General features: G+C 43.9%; 1 protein-coding gene across 3 annotated transcripts; it reads left to right on the plus strand.

Annotated features, from left to right (window-relative positions):
* The first annotated feature begins 148 nt into the window (after positions 1-148).
* On the plus strand, positions 149-16,008 carry LOC147013168 (tubulin beta-4B chain-like). 3 transcript variants are annotated; one of them, XM_085854804.1, is made up of 4 exons: positions 149-368; positions 4,747-4,855; positions 14,055-14,165; positions 14,864-16,008. In XM_085854804.1, exons 1-4 carry the CDS (start codon positions 309-311, stop codon positions 15,919-15,921), a joined length of 1,338 nt encoding a protein of 445 aa, XP_085710930.1. In that variant the 5' UTR covers positions 149-308; the 3' UTR covers positions 15,922-16,008. The 3 variants fall into 3 exon arrangements, with proteins under 3 accessions (XP_085710930.1, XP_085710931.1, XP_085710929.1); XM_085854805.1 differs by lacking the exon at positions 149-368 and adding an exon at positions 1,813-1,964; XM_085854803.1 differs by lacking the exons at positions 149-368; positions 4,747-4,855 and adding an exon at positions 5,449-5,530.
* The last annotated feature ends 815 nt before the right edge of the window (positions 16,009-16,823 follow it).

Raw genomic sequence — 16,823 nt, forward strand, 5'->3', positions numbered from 1 at the left:
CTGCTTGAATATCTTTCTTGGCTGCTTCACTATTGCACAATTTTGACTAGGAACATTTTATAACAAGCAAACAGTATAAAGGTTGCTACTTGTATGTGCGTATAAATAGGACATACCGTGAGTAGATCCAGGGAGTGTAAGTGCGCACGACTTGCTGGACTTCAAACTTAAACTCGATCTTCTTTTGTCTAAAGTAAAAGGCTTTTCAGTTTCTCATCTTTCTTTGTAACTACACTGAGTAGCAGTGGGGTTTGAGTATCATCTTCGAGACTGGAAGGTTCGTGTGGCGTTGGTTGTTACATCTCCAGATGTGGGTTTCAGAAGGTGGAATGGAGGCCTCACAGGTCTCAAAGTATCCACCTTTGTGTGTAAGTGTAGATACATAAGTGTGTGTGTGTGTGTGTGTGTGTGTGTGTGTGTGTGTGTGTGTGTGTGTGTGTGTGTGTGTGTGTGTGTGTGTGTGTGTGTGTGTGTGTGTGTGTGTGTGTGTGTGTGTGTGTGTGTGTGTGTGTAAATATTCTAGATTCAGCCTAGCTAGACTTTGTACGTTCCTCGTACTACTTCCTTTGAGGTATAAATTACATTCCATCTTCACAATCCTGAAATGTTATCTGCCGCCTTGCTCACTGCCACTCACTTGGCATTGCTTTTCCTGTTTCAGTGTTGTACCCTCCAATTGCACTTAATCCATTTTCTGACAGTTATACTGCAAAATGTTTTCAACATAATCCCTTTGACTATTTTTTTCATTCAAATTAGATTTCCATGAGCTTCCCAAACTTAAAGAGCATCTGTTACTTCCTAGCCCAGTAATCTGAGGCATCCTTACATTCCTGCATCTTTAGCCGCATGTATTAGCAGTATGGGCTGGTAGGTTAGCTTAAAGCTGTCGAGCATTGATTCGAATCTCAACCCAGATTATGAAAGTCACCCTGTTGTTTCACATGCAGGGCTACGTATTTGGGCTTTGAGAAGAATTCTTGCTTTCAATTCATCATCGCACGAACATGACCAATGTACTATCACACATGTTCCTGATCAGTACTGACCTTGTAGCGTTTTGCTTGGGAGAAAGAAAAAAAAAGATATATAAGCCACAGTGAAGAATGTGACACATGGAGAAAACGTCAGCATCGAGCTCGCTGAGCTATTTCAGCATTCAGGCATCAGCTGAAAGCCCATAAGTCCAGGCCAGATGTCCCTAACCACTCCAACAATTCATGATGTCACATTGTGATCCCTGCGGTTCAGCCTTGGGGTTGAAGGCTCGCATAGCTCCTCAAATGAGATCTTGCCTTGGGGAGCTGAGTAGACAAGATCTAGTGTAAGAAAAGTAGAATGGCCATTTGAAAAAAGCAAGATGCTATAGATTAATTAATTAAAATTCTTTACAATCGAGCATATCCATACTCGATTAAAGTTTTCTTCAACGGGTGTTTAATCACAATGAGAAAGCTGAGGATATATATATATATATATATATATATATATATATATATATATATATATATATATATATATACATACACACACACACACACACACACACACAGTACTGGACTCTACAGAGTGTATTTAATAAATAAATCTCGTGTTTAGTGTGAATTAACAATCCATTACTAAACGTTACATCCGATGTAGTGCAAATATAAAGTGGAAACTCGATGTGGAATTTTAAATTTAAGCCCAAGCATTGCATGTGTAAGTGTAATCCCACTCCTTGTGGTTCTGCTGAGAGTCTTGTTCGAATCACGTGGGAGCAACTGACCAATCAGAAGTAAACGCGAACAGCTGAGAGTATATACAGGGAGTTGAAAGGGTGAGTTTCAGTGTGGAACGTGTTTGGTTTGGTGCTCCAGGTTTATTCGGTCCGTTTGAGTTAACCACAACATCATTATTTGGAAAGGATGCGTGAGATCGTCCATTTACAGGCTGGACAGTGCGGGAATCAGATTGGCTCCAAGGTCAGAAAGTTTTTCTTTGCTGAAGAAGGTCCACCCTGCTACTTTTGCTTTGTGTTTGTTTTTATGTGATGATGTGACGTTGTTACTTTCTTTCTGAAATCCCAATGTTATTTAAAAGTACTTTTGCATTTATCAAGCTGTTGTATATTTTTAGATCCTCGTGGAGGATCTCTCAGTCTGACTCACGTTGTTGTTCTTCATCTTCTTCTTGTGGACTTTTTTGTTTCACAGCCTACAGTTTTCATCGAAACTTCCTGAAACTTGGCGTATATATGTAAAAATACCCTGTGCAGACAGTAACCATCTCCGATTTTGAAAATTCCTCCGAGAAAAAAAGTTACGACGTCAAAATATATCCGCTAATGGAAATCGCCTAAAAAATAATCTCCGAAACTAGGCAAGCTTTTTGAATTTTGTTTGCAGGAATCGAACAGGGCATTAGAACAGATAATTTATCGCAAACCTGATACATCACAATGACGTCATATTCGTTTTTATGACGTCATCATTAAGAGGACGAGGATCTTAGCTCATTTGAGCTTGTTATTGTCTTTTCAGACAGTGAGTGAATAAGGAAAGTGAAAAAGCTGGTCTTTATTTAAACCCCCAAAAAGACTAAAATCTTGTGAACCGAGAAGATCGATGTGTTGAGATTGGGAACTGATCATGTGGAGATAATGGAAAGTTTCATCTTTCTGGTTCTAAGGTTGAAGTGAGTGGAGAATGTAGAGGAGAAATTTTAATAGACGGTTAGTGTTGGGGAACAACATTCTTTTTCTTCTTCTTTCGGCTGCTCCCGTTAGGGGTCGCCACAGCGGACCATCCGTATGATCCGCATAGTGATTTGGCACATGTTTTACTCCGGATGCCCTTCCTGACGCAACCCTGGTCGCCTCTTACAACACAGGGATATGGTACACCTATTTAACCGGGGTATAACACCGGCCCAGTACACTGGTACTCATTTCGCCGACCTCGGAAGGATGACAGATTGAGTCAACCCCCTGGTGTATTAATTCAGTGGTTCAACGGGGCTTGAACTCAGGACCTTTTGGATCCCAAGCCGCTGCCCTAACCACTGCGCCAACACCAGGCTTGGGGCGAGAACAGCAATGTCAGGATTAATTAACAGAGATCTGGAAAGACAATTGTGATGTAACAACACAAACCAAGAGGAGGCTGGTTAGTGGTGAATGATCTGGTATTTCCAGTTACAATGTGTCGATGTGACTCTGAGTCATGGACAGTGAAAAGGGAATTAAGGAAGAAGATTGAGAGTTTTGAAATGTAGTTTTTAAGATGAATGTTTGAGTTCTAAGGACTGCAAGAAGAACAAACATGAAGCCTGGTGTTGGCTTAGTGGTTAGGGTGGCGGCTTGGGATCCAAGGGTCCTGAGTTCAAGCCCCGTCGGCCGCTGAATTAATACACCCGGAGGTTGACTCAGTCTGTCATCCTTCCAAGGTTGGCGAAATGAGTACCAGTTCCAGTGTGTGTACTAGTAGAGGGGAATTGCATCAGCGACAGTCACGCTTCAAGAAATGATAGCTACGCCAGCAGCGAAGCTGCCATACGACCACCACCAAGAACAAACAAATCAGTACTTGAAGAAATTAAACCACCATGTACATGAGAAGGACCGATACTAAAACAGAAGCTGTCATACTTTTGGACACATCAGGTGTGGAGAAAACGAACACCTGGAGAAGTCAACCATGCTGGGTCGGGTTGAGGGGAGAAGTGGAAGAGGCAGACCTTGAACGTGCTGGATGGACGGGGTAAATTGGCAGCAACCATGCTGGGTCTGCCAGAGCTTCGGGAAGCAGCGCAGGATAGGAATGTTTGGAGAAATCTGATGACGAATGTCACCACAAGTCGGACACTACTTGACGGATCTAGATAACGAGATAAGTTGTGCATTGAATTCAGCCAAACACGAAATCAGTTTGCTACTTTGCACGTATGATCGTTGAATCGACTCTTCATTTATAACACACTTATTACATCCGTGAGGATTTCCAACGACTGTACTTGTGTGCTAATTCGATAACTTTATTTTCTAAACTTAATCATCTTGGGACTATCTGTTGATAATTAATGTATGCATGGGAGGATCTTGTTTCTGTAAGTTAGATTAAAATTGAGAGGATGTAAGGCTGATGAGAGCGACAGAGAGAATCTGGGGGAGGGGTGATTGCACACAATGGCCTGCTCTTTGTGAAGGATTCTATGGGATCTTTAACACCCACCAACAGTAAATGCCGGTAGATCTGTAACGCACAGACTTATAACGTCCTTCTGAAGGACGGCACAAATTTTTGAAGCAACGCCCTGTCTGCTAAGCACGGATCTGAATTTAAAGTCTGGTGGAGAATCGAACACAGACTAAAGATGTGTACATTACCTTCATGCTGTCCTGCCAGCTCATATACAAAATGATAAAGGATACTTATTATCGGGTATGACATCCCATTGGACTCGCATATGACTAAAAAGCTATTTCTTTGAGATGATCATTCACTGGAGAAAAAAAATTAAAGTAGATAAGAAAGTCTTTGCTGTCATTTTTCAGTTCCAGATTTATGTACGATGGTGTGTTCAAACGTTGGGGTTGTGTGTGTGCCTAACAGCCTCCGATAATGTCTTCCTGAAGATTTAAATCAAGAACACAGATGTTTATATTTAAGTGTTTTTATTTCTTATGACCACCCATTTTGCACTGTGACCACCACTCGTGCTGTGATGGGTTTATTTTGCTTTTTACATTAATTTTTGTTGTTGCAGTTTTGGGAGGTGATTAGTGATGAGCATGGCATCGACACCACTGGGACCTACCATGGGGAGAGTGATGTACAGCTCGAAAGGATCAATGTCTATTATAATGAGGCTTCAGGTAAAGTATTGTTGCGGTTATTGCTCATCGGGGTTACAGAATGAATCTTTAGTATAACGAGAGTTATTTCTTAAGTATCAGTTTTGTTAAGCATATCATATTGCATGTGGATAGACTGTATGCATTGGGTATGTATTAGATGGATGTTCTTTCTTTCCCACATCCATCTTGCATGTCACTTTTCCTTCTCTCAGGAGAACTGGTTCAAGCCGGCAGATATGACACCCGAGCACCAGTGGAATAGAAATGTGAATCAAGATTGATGCATGCCCCTAAAGCCCATAATCGGGTGGGGAGGGAGAATTCACGGGATTTATCACACCGGCCCAATAGTGAGAGGGGAGCAATAACATAATTATGCCCCTTGAGCCGACTGCCAATCGGGGTAGACTTGATATGCAAATAACAGAATCAGGAACAAAGATGGGCAGAGTTACACGCCAGGGGGTCAAGGATAAAAGGCCATGTAACCTCGCATTCTTGGTGGCTTATCCGTGTGCTGGTGGCTCTTCTTCATCGTCAGCTCCTCCGTGTGTTTGTGGCTCATTGTCTCCCTGTGGTGGTGCTCTTGGTGGTGGTGCGCTGGTTTGCAGTTCATGAGCTCAGGAACACTGCTGCTGCGTGGGTGTTGTGCCGAGCCGTGCTGTGTGGGACGAGGTGGTATGGAAGAGGGAGGTGAGCAGTGCAGTAGCTATTACATCTCAGTGCCCTGGGGTGTCGTTGAAGTGGACCTCATGGCCGCTGGTGTTTGTTACCACCCCAAAGCATCAACAAACAAGAAAAAGAGCAATCAGAGATTGCAGACCCTCACCAGGACCACTTTTGCATAGTGTATTTTGTGTGATGTTTGTATCCTGGTATGTTACGGAATTAATAAGAACTGCCATTTCATAACTGCAGGCAGTGATGACCGGGTACCAAGATGTCCCGCTTTGATCGGACATACTTTGATCGGTCTTAAGGGTCTTCAAAAGATTTAAGGGTCTTTGGGGTCCGAGGAGTCTTCAAGAGTCTTCGGGATCTTAACCGTCTTTGGGGTATTCGGGGTTTTAGAGTATCTTAATTGTGTTCAGGGAGTTCAGTGGTCTTATGGGTCTTATCTCCCAAGCATGTAGAAAGTGTTCTTTCAAGCATGTAAAAAATGGTCTTATGGTTCTTCAGGTCAGGTCAGGTATGGGAGCATACGCCAGAGCAGCGCGTCGCTGCGTCCTCTTTCCACCGGTACTCCAGGGGCCTCCGTCTGGCCATCCCCCAGGCAGATGCCTGGCCCATCCCCATCTCCTTGAGATGCCGATCAACCTGCTGCAACCACGAGGCACGTGGTCGGCCTATTGGCCTCCTCCACTCATGAGGCTCCCTCACTGAGAGAATCTGGTGAGCAGGATCAGCATCAGGAAAACGTGCCAGATGTCCATACAGCTGCAGCTGATGCTCACGGACTATGCAGGTAGCAAACCTCATTTGAGTCTCTCTCAGCAACCGCTCGTTGGACACAAAGTCTGACCAGCGATAGCCAAGGATTCATCGAGAGAGACCTGGTACCAAAGGAATTAAGTCTCCGTCTAAGCTCCTTAATCAGAGTCAAAGTCTTACATCCATAGAGCAAGACTAGAAGCACCAAGGACCTGAAGACTCGGACTTTTGTCCTCCCGCACAGGTACCGGCAGCACCACACCCCATTATCCAGTGAATGCAGTGAAATATTGTGTCCTAAACCCATCACTTTCTCTACCCACTTTACCCAGTCGCACCCAACTGTCCCTGGACTCTGTGTCCTTTTCTCCTGACAAGGTGGAGAGCTTGCTTTCAAACCTCGAGTCAGATTCTGCAACCGGTCCAGACGGCATCAGCCCACGTGTCCTCAAAGCCTGCTCTTCTGCTCTTGTTCACCCTCTCTCTGTTCTATTCACCCTCTCATTTGCCCAAGGCAATCTGTCATCTGCTTGGAAATCTGCTAACATCACTTCCCTGCATAAAAAAGGTGCAAAAACAGATCCCTGTAACTACAGACCAATCAGCCTTCTCCCAATCATCAGCAAGGTTATGGAATCCATCATCGCTTCAGACATGAAATCCTTCCTCTTATCCAATGGCTTGATTTCTGATTATCAATTTGGTTTCAGACCAGGTTACTCTACCCTGGATATGCTGCTTCTGCTCTCCCATCAATGGATGGAGGTCCTCAATGCTAGACAGGAAATCCGAGCCGCATCCCTGGACATATCACGTGCTTTTGACACAGTCTGGCACCCTGCACTACTCACCAAACTCTCTTCCCATGGTATTCAAGGCCATCTCCACTCATGGCTCGCAGACTTCCTCTCCTGTCGCAGTCAACGTGTGGCCTTAAATGGAGTTCTTTCATCCCCCCTTCCTGTCCAGGCTGGAGTTCCTCAAGGTAGCGTTCTGGGCCCTGTTCTTTTTCTGGTTTTCATCAATGATCTCTCGGACTCTCTGGAAAATCCTCTATTTCTCTTTGCCGACGACTCCAACCTCTGCCGTACGATCTGTCATCCCTCAGACCGGCAAGCAGCAGCTTCTTCGCTCACTGCTGATCTGGATAAAATCACAAACTGGTCCAACACGTGGAACATGTCTTTCAATCCAGACAAATCTCACACTCTCACTATGTCTCTTCGAAAGGACCGTTTAGAAAACCACCCATCCACTTTCTCAACAATCCTCTGGAAGAAGTCTTTTCTTTCAAGCTTCTGGGTCTCACTATCTGCCATGACCTTTCCTGGGAAATTCACATTTCCAACCTCGCCTCAAAAGCCAGTCGCCAACTGGGAATCCTCCATCGTGCAAAGTCCTTCCTCGGCCCTCTTGAGCTCCTGACCACTTACAAAGCTTTTGTCCATAGCCTGATGGAGTACTGCTCTCCCCTCTGGGCTGGTGCTCCTGCCTCCCATCTTTCTCAGCTTCACGCTATCGAAACCAGGGCATTTAGGATCATCGGCATCTCCCGCAATGAAGCTGAGTCTTTGGGCCTCTCAATCAATCACCGCAGGTTGGTCGGTGGTCTTTCTGTCTTCTACCGACTCCTCTCCAGCCTTGCCCCCTCCCTGCTCTCTCTGCAATTTGTCCCCACCACATTTCCACAGGGCGCTCAAGGTCCGCCAACAACCCCCTTCTGGTAAAACTACCAAAATCACGAATCACTGCTCATCTTCACTCTTTCATTCCTCTTTTTTCCCACCTTTGGAATAAACTTCCTCACTCTATTCTTTCCCATTCTTCCCTCCAGGCTTTCAAAACAGCTGTTCACCACCACCTCTTATTTTCCCCCATCCAAATCCTCGATCTTTTCTACCCCCGATAATCCACCCAAGCCCACTTCCTTCAATTCCCTTGCTTTCCTTCCTGAAAGTCCCTGTAATGTCCATCTTCTCTTCGCCATGTTCCCCGTCCCATCCCCATCCCTCTCCCTTCCACAGTTCACCTAATGTGTCTGTTCCCCACTGTTTTGTCCCTTCCACTCCCGCCCCTCTTGTCTCATGCCCCCTTGCTGTGAGTTGTGTGTTCACTCTCATACAAGCCTCGACAAGGTATACAAAAAAAAAAAATCCATGACTCCGCAGGCGGGACCCAGACGTCAATTGACCTCTGACTCACAGCCAGCAGAGACATGAATATCACTGCCAAGGTAAATAATTCTTCTGGTTCTTATTGTTCTTCGGGGTCTTTAAAGGCTAAGGTTGTGGATAAAATTACACTTAGGACAACCCCCAGGTCGGACTTGGTCTGTGTGCCAAATTTGGTGGTTGTCTGCCCAGCGGTCTTTGCAAAAAATGCGAACAGACAGACATCTGATGGATCTTATTGATTCGATTCAATTGAATTTAGAATGGGATTAAAATAAATTTAATTAAAATCCAATGGAAGACCAAATAGGTACAGTCCTGCATTGGAGTAACCAGAAGGAACCCAAACAAGGATAAAGCAAAGATGAAGTCATCAGGAGGAACCTGGATAGGATTCACATTTCAGGTACTACTCTTCTACCCTCAAACCCATCCAGGCACAGCCAAGTGAGCCTTATTCAAAATAAACAAATAAATAAATAAAACAAAAAGAACCCAGATCAAAGAATTTAATAATTCTGGCTGTCAAACCATGTATCTGATCAAGTTGAAATTTAAGATGTGTATTCCCCATCATTACGAGATCATAATATTGAAGTTTCACGTCGATTGATTAAGCGGTTCCAGAGAAAACATTATTTAATATTTTTCTTCAATCCAATATGGCTGCCAAACCATGTGATCTATAAATTATTCCTGAACAAACTTGAACACCCATGGCTTGGGGAACATTTGTGTGAAGTTCCCCTCGATTTGTCCAGCCGTTCTGGAGAAGAAGATTTTTTTTTAAAATAGGTTTTCAGGTAAATCTCATATGGCTGCCAAACCATGTGACCTATGATGTAATATGTGTGAACCTTTTGTTCCTCATGGATAAGCAGTCATACCTGCAAAGTTTCACCTCGATCTGTTGAGCCACTTCAGAGAAGTATTTTGTTGAGGTATTTAAAAAAAAACATGGCTGCCGAATCATGTGACTAAAGCCGTCAACAAAAAAATTTTTGTGGACCATTTTATCCCAAGATGACCCTTAAAAATTTTCATGCTGATTGGATATAGCGTTCTGCAAATGCAATTTTGACGTCATAATGAAGGCACCTCTGACATCATCAAAAAAATCACACTCATTTCCCATGAGGAGTACTTGCTTATGTGCCAAGTTTCAATTTTTCCCTTGGTGCAGTTTCAGAGATACAGAGGTACAAAGTTTTTCCATTTTTCCAACATGGCTGCCACACCACGTAACTTATGACTCATGATTGATTAAAACATTCTACACGAGTAATCGTACCTGTGGTGAAAATGTTGTCTCAATCTGACAAGCGGTTGCGGAGAAAAACACAAAAGTTCAGTGCGGACAAATAGACAGACAGACAGACCGTCCGACCCAAACGCAATACCCTCTCCTTCAGCGAAGGTAATAAAGAACATTGCGCTAAGGTACCATTCACCGCAGTTGAGAGACGTGCCGCACTCTCCAGAAGGCACGGGCTTGTTGCTTGTGCAACTTCTTAGAGGGTTGCATCAGGCTCCCCAGTGCCCCATTGCACCAGGTTAGGGGTATCTTTTCTTTACCACAACTGTCTCTTCCTCTCTGTCGGATGAATGCTGGCCAAATTTAGATCGTTAAGTTGACAGTACATAACTGAATATTCCGTGGGCACGATTGTTCGGTGAGGGTAATTAGAAATTGTGTTGATAATTGCTTAAACATATGTGCTTTCTTTTAAATATGCTCATTAAATAGATTTGGTTTCCTGATTCATTTGGTTTACATCATGACGGTGGCAATATGGCGGCTAAGAGGGAATGTATTTGATCTAGCAATTGGCCCATAGATAAGTCCGCAGTCATGTGACTTATTAAGCTCAGCCATAGATAAGATGTCATGTGATTGCATATCGGCACGATACCCGTTCGTACCGGGAACCTCAATCTGGACGGTAGCACAGCTTTGGACATGGGAATCTGGCAGGAGGTTCCTGGGATGAGGGACAATCATGGTCACTTAGCAACTCACCGATGTCAGACCAGAGCAACCGTTACAGTAGGTATGTTAAAATCAATCCTTGCATCAAATGAGGCAGTATAACACATCAAATCTTTTGGATGAGACTCTCTGCAACCCTGGTGAAAGGATAATTGTCACAATTTCAATTGACAAGTTGCCAAATTGGGGCCAATGACAAACGAGGTGGGCATAATTTTGAGATCTTCAAAATAAGTGGTAGTCGACTACGGCTGTATTAGCACTAATATGTTTAGGTTTCGAATGGTACAACTCACCTACTCTTCATGGGATATTTAATGTTCACAAACAACAAATACTGGGAGGTGTCCTGGTTGACGTCCTTCCGAACGACAGCACACGCAATGATGAATCGCCTTGTACGCGAAACACCAGGATGACAGTTTATAGCTGTGCTGCGATTCAAACCCAGACAGCTCAGAGGTGATTCGTGTGTATACCTCTTTAAGCTAACCTACCAGCCCATTGTGTAGTCATAACCTGGCATTGCAATGAAAGAAAAGTAAAATTTTAAACTCTGCGTTAATACATCTGCTTAATTTCTTCACATTCACTCTACATCGCTCTCAGACAAATCCCACAAGTAAACTACACATGCAACTTAAAGATATAAAAACTATTGGGTCGTTCCATTTTTCACACTTAAGGTGAAATTCCTATTCGTCACAGGAATGGGTTTATACAAGGAAATCAGACGCAGGTGAGTGGAGGCTATTCAGCCCATCATGCCTGTGTGACATCAACACCACACTAATTTATCATCACAAGATCCAAAGAAGAAAACGCAATTATTTATTTATTTTTTAAATAGTGCTTTTGTGGGTTTTTTATTATCATTATATATTTACTTATTTTTAATGTTTTTGTAGGGGTGTTTTTTTTTCTCCTCAGGGGAGGGGGCATGGGCTTGGTTAAAAAAAACACACAACAACTCTTGATGAGACCCCTACCAACAGCACTCCGTAGAGATGTACACAATCACCCAGCAATACTCAAGCTACCTAAAAGTCCTGCCAACATCTATCTCTATAACTTCCAGGTAACTAACTAATTCCAATTTAAACTTTTCCACTTTTTCTGCTGCCACTACTTTCCAGGGAGGCCATTCCATGCATTAACTACTCTGAGTCAAAGTCCCCTGCCTTGCTACCATCTTAACTCTCCTCTTCTTTACTCTCAGGCTATGGTTCCTGGTCCTATCACTGTCTACTCTGTTGAATAATTCATCTGCACTTATTTTATCTGTACCTTTCATTATCTTAAACATTGCTATCATATTTCCTCGTAACTGCCTCCTTTCTCATGTATAAAGCCCTGTCTCCTTCAGCAGCTCCTCATAACTGAGTCTCGCTAGGCCCGGAATCAATCTAGTAGCCCTACGCTGAACCCTCTCTATGGCATCTATGTTCTTCCTGAGTTGTGGTGACCAAAACTGCACACAATATACTAGATGTGACGTCACTAAATTCCTGTACAATGTAAACACCACCTCTTTTGATTTATAATTGATCCCCCTCTGAATACAACCTAAAACCCAATGTGCTTTAGCTATAGCTGTCCGGCATTGTGCTGCCTGCTTACCTCCCGTATCTATTACCACCCCCAGATCCTTCTCCTTTGTGACACACTCAAAATTACCCCTTGCATCCTGTAATCTCTATTTTCATTGTTCTTTCCCATCCCCAACACCTTACACTTGCTCAGGTTAAATTGCACCATATAATCTTTGTCAACACAGGCTGAGGCCTGTGTTGGTGGTGATGCTTTGGTGTGGACTGTGTCCAATGTGGATCAGCGGAGTGCTTGTCACACTCCATATATATACATATATATATATATATGTATATATATATATATATATACATATATATATATATATATATATATATATTTGTATGTACTTTTGAAAGAAATTCCTTAACACATTTTCTTGATGTAGTTTTGTGATAACCATTTCAACTTCCTCCATGATGGCCAAACCAGTCATGTGACTCACTTTTTTTTTTCTTTTCTTTTTTGTATACATTGTTGAGGCTCATATGAGAGCTAACACACAACGCACAGCAAGGGGGGCAAGAGACGAGGGGTGGGAGTGGGAAGGACAAAACAGTGGGGAACAGAGACATTAAGAGATCTGTGGGAGGGAGAGGGATGGGGCGGGGAACACGGGGTATACAAGATGGACATTAAAGGGACTTTCAGGAAGGAAAGCAGCGAATTTAAAGGAGGTGGGTTTGGGGTGGATTAATAGGAGTAGAAAAGATCGAGGATTTGGATGGGGGAAAATAAGAGGTGCTGGTGAACTGCTGTTTTGAAGGCCTGGAGGGAAGAATGGGATTGAAGAGAGTCTTCTTCTTTCAGCTGCTCCCTTTAGGGGTCGCCACAGCGGATCATCCGTATGATCCGCATAGTGATTTGGCACATGTTTTACGCCGGATGCCCTTCCTGATGCAACCCTGGTCGCCTCTTACGACACAGGGATATGGTACACCTATCTTAACCGGGGTATACACCGGCGCAATACACTGGTACTCATTTCGCCGACCTCGGAAGGATGACAGGCTGAGTCAACCCCCTGGTGTATTAATTCAGTGGCCCAACGGGGCTTGAACTCAGGAGCTTTTGGATCCCAAGCCGCTGCCCTAACCACTGCGCCAACACCAGGCTATCAATGGGATTGAAGAGAGTGAGCGAGTTTATTCCAAAGGTGGGAAAAAAGAGGAATGAAAGAGTGAAGGTGAGCAAAGATTCGTGATTTTGGTAGTTTTACCAGAAGGGGGTTACTGGCGGACATTGAGCACCCTGCGGAAATATAGTGGGGACAGATCACAAACAGAGCAAGGGGTGGGGGTGGGGTGAGACCGGAGAGGAGACGGTAGAAGAAGGAAAGACCAGCAACCTGCCTGCATTGAGAGAGTGAACGGCCCAAAGACTCAGCCTCACCGCAGGACAGACATACAAATGATCCTAAATACCTTGGTTTCCACAGCGTGAAGCCGAGAAAGGTGAGAGACAGGAGCACCAGCTCAGAGCGGAGAGCAGTACTCCATCAGGCTGCGGACGAAAGCTTTGTATGTGGTCAGGAGCTCAGGTGGGCCGAGGAAGGACTTTGCATGACAGAGGATTCCCAGTCGGCAACTGGCTTTGGAGGCCAGGTTGGAAATGTGGCTTTCCCAGGAAAGGTCATGGCAGATTGTGAGACCTAGAAGCTTGAATGAAAGAAGCTTTTGATAAATAAGGCTTTGGATCATGCAACTTGCACCTTAGCTATTCAAAGCCGGGTTGATTCATTTTCAATTAAATACGAGTCAAAGATATTGCACATGATAGATTTGTCAGATCTAGGGATCCATTTTTGGGTGTAAAAAAAAAATGGTTTAATTACTTATTCGTGTTTTTAGCACATTGCGGTGGAAAGTTGAAGATAATCAACAGATTGGCCCAGTTATGAAATTTGATTTCCCCACCCCACACTTTGAAATGGCTCGATAAAACATATAAATGTGTTTCATGAAATTCTTAATGTGCAACCGATGTCTGTGCAGTATGCTATCTCACCAACAGATTGTATTTTCTTACTTTACAGGTGGCAAGTTTGTTCCTCGAGCAATCATGGTGGACCTAGAACCTGGTACCATGGATGCTGTGAGGTCGGGGCCTATTGGAGCAATGTTCAGGCCAGATAACTTTGTGTTTGGTATGTGGCAAAGCAGCAGAAAAGTTTTCTTTGGACATGGAGATGTACATCTATTACTATAAGGAGGTTGGGTGTTTGTGTGTGATGCTTTATTCGAAACGGTTCCTTCGATTGTAGAATAATCAAAATAGTGTCATTGGAAAGATACTAATCAATGTCCTTGGAAAAAAACGAGTGTCCATTTAATCATAGAATGCCTGTTTTAAAAGCCTCTCTTTCTGGATGGAAGAACAAGTGGGATGTGGGACTTTAATATAGCGGTTCCAATGGTATGACAGCAGAAACTCTTTGGAATAAAGTGTGACAGACATGGAAGGAGCACACAAAATTATATATTGTAGTACTTCTTGAAACAATGTGAAAACATATAATAGTACACAGAAGGAGCGCAACGATAGCCACGGCTACAGTCACAGCAACAAGAAGTATGTGTTACAAAAAAAATTCCCCATGTTTTACATCCTCATTGAGATTCACAGATAGATATGCAATATTTTTGTGAAGTGCAACATGCTGTCTTTTGAATCAACCAATCAGCGAAGCGACGGGTAGGCATGGCTCATATTACCTATTTCCTCCACTAAGGAAGAGACTGGCGTGACGTTTCATAGTTCTTAAAACTACCCTTGTCCTGAACACTTAACTAAGTGACCTTCAACGTTTAATGTTCAAGTTGTAAAGTTTCATTTTCATATCAGGTCAGAGTGGTGCAGGAAACAACTGGGCCAAGGGTCACTACACTGAGGGTGCGGAGCTGGTGGACTCTGTGCTGGATGTGGTGCGGAAGGAGTCTGAAAGCTGTGACTGCCTGCAGGGCTTTCAGCTGACTCACTCTCTGGGGGGTGGTACGGGGTCTGGTATGGGTACACTCCTCATCAGCAAGATCCGCGAAGAGTACCCTGATCGTATCATGAACACCTTCAGTGTGGTGCCCTCACCTAAAGTCAGTGACACCGTGGTCGAGCCTTACAATGCAACACTGTCGGTACACCAACTGGTAGAAAACACTGATGAGACCTACACAATTGACAATGAAGCCCTGTACGATATCTGCTTCCGTACTCTCAAGCTAATGAATCCAACTTATGGAGACCTCAACCACCTTGTGTCTGCTACCATGAGTGGAGTGACCACGTGCCTTCGCTTCCCTGGGCAGCTCAATGCTGACCTGCGCAAGTTGGCCGTCAACATGGTTCCCTTCCCACGGCTCCACTTCTTCATGCCCGGCTTTGCCCCACTCACATCTCGTGGTAGTCAGCAGTACCGTGCACTCACTGTTCCTGAGCTCACACAGCAGATGTTCGATGCCAAGAACATGATGGCCGCCTGCGACCCACGTCACGGCCGCTACCTCACTGTGGCAGCTGTTTTTCGTGGACGGGTTTCAATGAAGGAAGTGGATGAGCAGATGTTGAACATACAAAACAAGAACAGCAGCTACTTTGTGGAGTGGATCCCAAACAACGTAAAGACCGCAGTGTGTGACATCCCACCACGTGGTCTCAAAATGTCAGCTACTTTCATTGGTAACAACACCGCCATCCAGGAACTGTTTAAGCGCATTTCAGAGCAGTTCGCCGCCATGTTCCGGCGCAAGGCCTTCCTTCACTGGTACACAGGCGAGGGTATGGATGAGATGGAGTTCACTGAGGCCGAGAGCAACATGAACGACCTCGTTTCTGAGTATCAGCAGTACCAGGATGCTACAGTAGAGGAGGAGGGGGAATTTGAATATGAAGATGAACAAGAAAACTAAGCTTGAAGCATCTCCATGAGAATACTTCCTGTATCCTTATGAAGCATTGTCCTGTTTCATTTTTTAAAATACATTGGAAAGAAATTGCTGTTTTGTTAATTTTTATCCTCTGGGAAATGGCTGGAGTTTATCAGGGTGCCAGGCTATCGTCAGAGGGACAGACTCACCCCCCCCAAACCCCTAACCCTCAGCCTTATCCAGCTCGTGTCAACCAAATTAGCAAGTAAAGGAAGAGAAGGCAAGGGCTTCATGATCTAAAAGATTTCATCCATGGTGAACCAAATACACATTACACGAACAAACAATCAATTGAGAGATCTGTATCTCCAAATTATGTAGTTACTGATGTTTAAGATACTTACTTGGTTGTGATTCCTGTCTTTTTTTTTTTTTACTTCATAACATGGCCGATCGTCGTTCCTGATTGGATCAGATGGTTTTGAACTTGCATCTCCGGTTCATCATTTAAATACCTACAAAATGTGCTTTACACAAGGTTTATCACAAAAGGTCCATCATTCAACAACAATGATGTGTAAAGGTGCATAACTCGCTTCATACGAGGCTATGATCACACTCATCACAATGGGTCACTATTCAACTGCAATAGTACTGTGGAAAGGCCTATATCAAACATTGGTAACTAGAACAGCACTAGGTAGAGTGCATTCCTCTGCCAGGCTGAACAATTTACGTTTTGTATTCCACTGATAGACCGGATCTGCATTTGTACCTTGGTGGCAAATCCACCAAGTTTCGTCTGACTCCTTCCATAACTTTTTGAGATATCGTGCTCACAAACAAACAGACAGACAAACAATGGTGAAAACAACCTCCATCCACCTTCAGTGGCACAGGTAAAGATCAGGATGCCTTCGCTAACAAATATAACATCCTTGGTC

The sequence above is a fragment of the Eptatretus burgeri genome, chromosome 14 (assembly GCF_056783735.1).
Source record: "Eptatretus burgeri isolate ZD-2024b chromosome 14, Ebu_testis_v1, whole genome shotgun sequence".
NCBI lineage: Eukaryota > Metazoa > Chordata > Myxini > Myxiniformes > Myxinidae > Eptatretus > Eptatretus burgeri.

Bases quoted from the DNA above. Each gene is read 5' to 3' on its own strand.
- LOC147013168 (XM_085854804.1), top strand. From the start codon at position 309: ATGTGGGTTTCAGAAGGTGGAATGGAGGCCTCACAGGTCTCAAAGTAT. The intron at 4,856-14,054 runs GTAAAGTATTGT...CTTACTTTACAG, and splicing joins CTATTATAATGAGGCTTCAG to GTGGCAAGTTTGTTCCTCGA. The intron at 14,166-14,863 runs GTATGTGGCAAA...TTTTCATATCAG, and splicing joins GCCAGATAACTTTGTGTTTG to GTCAGAGTGGTGCAGGAAAC.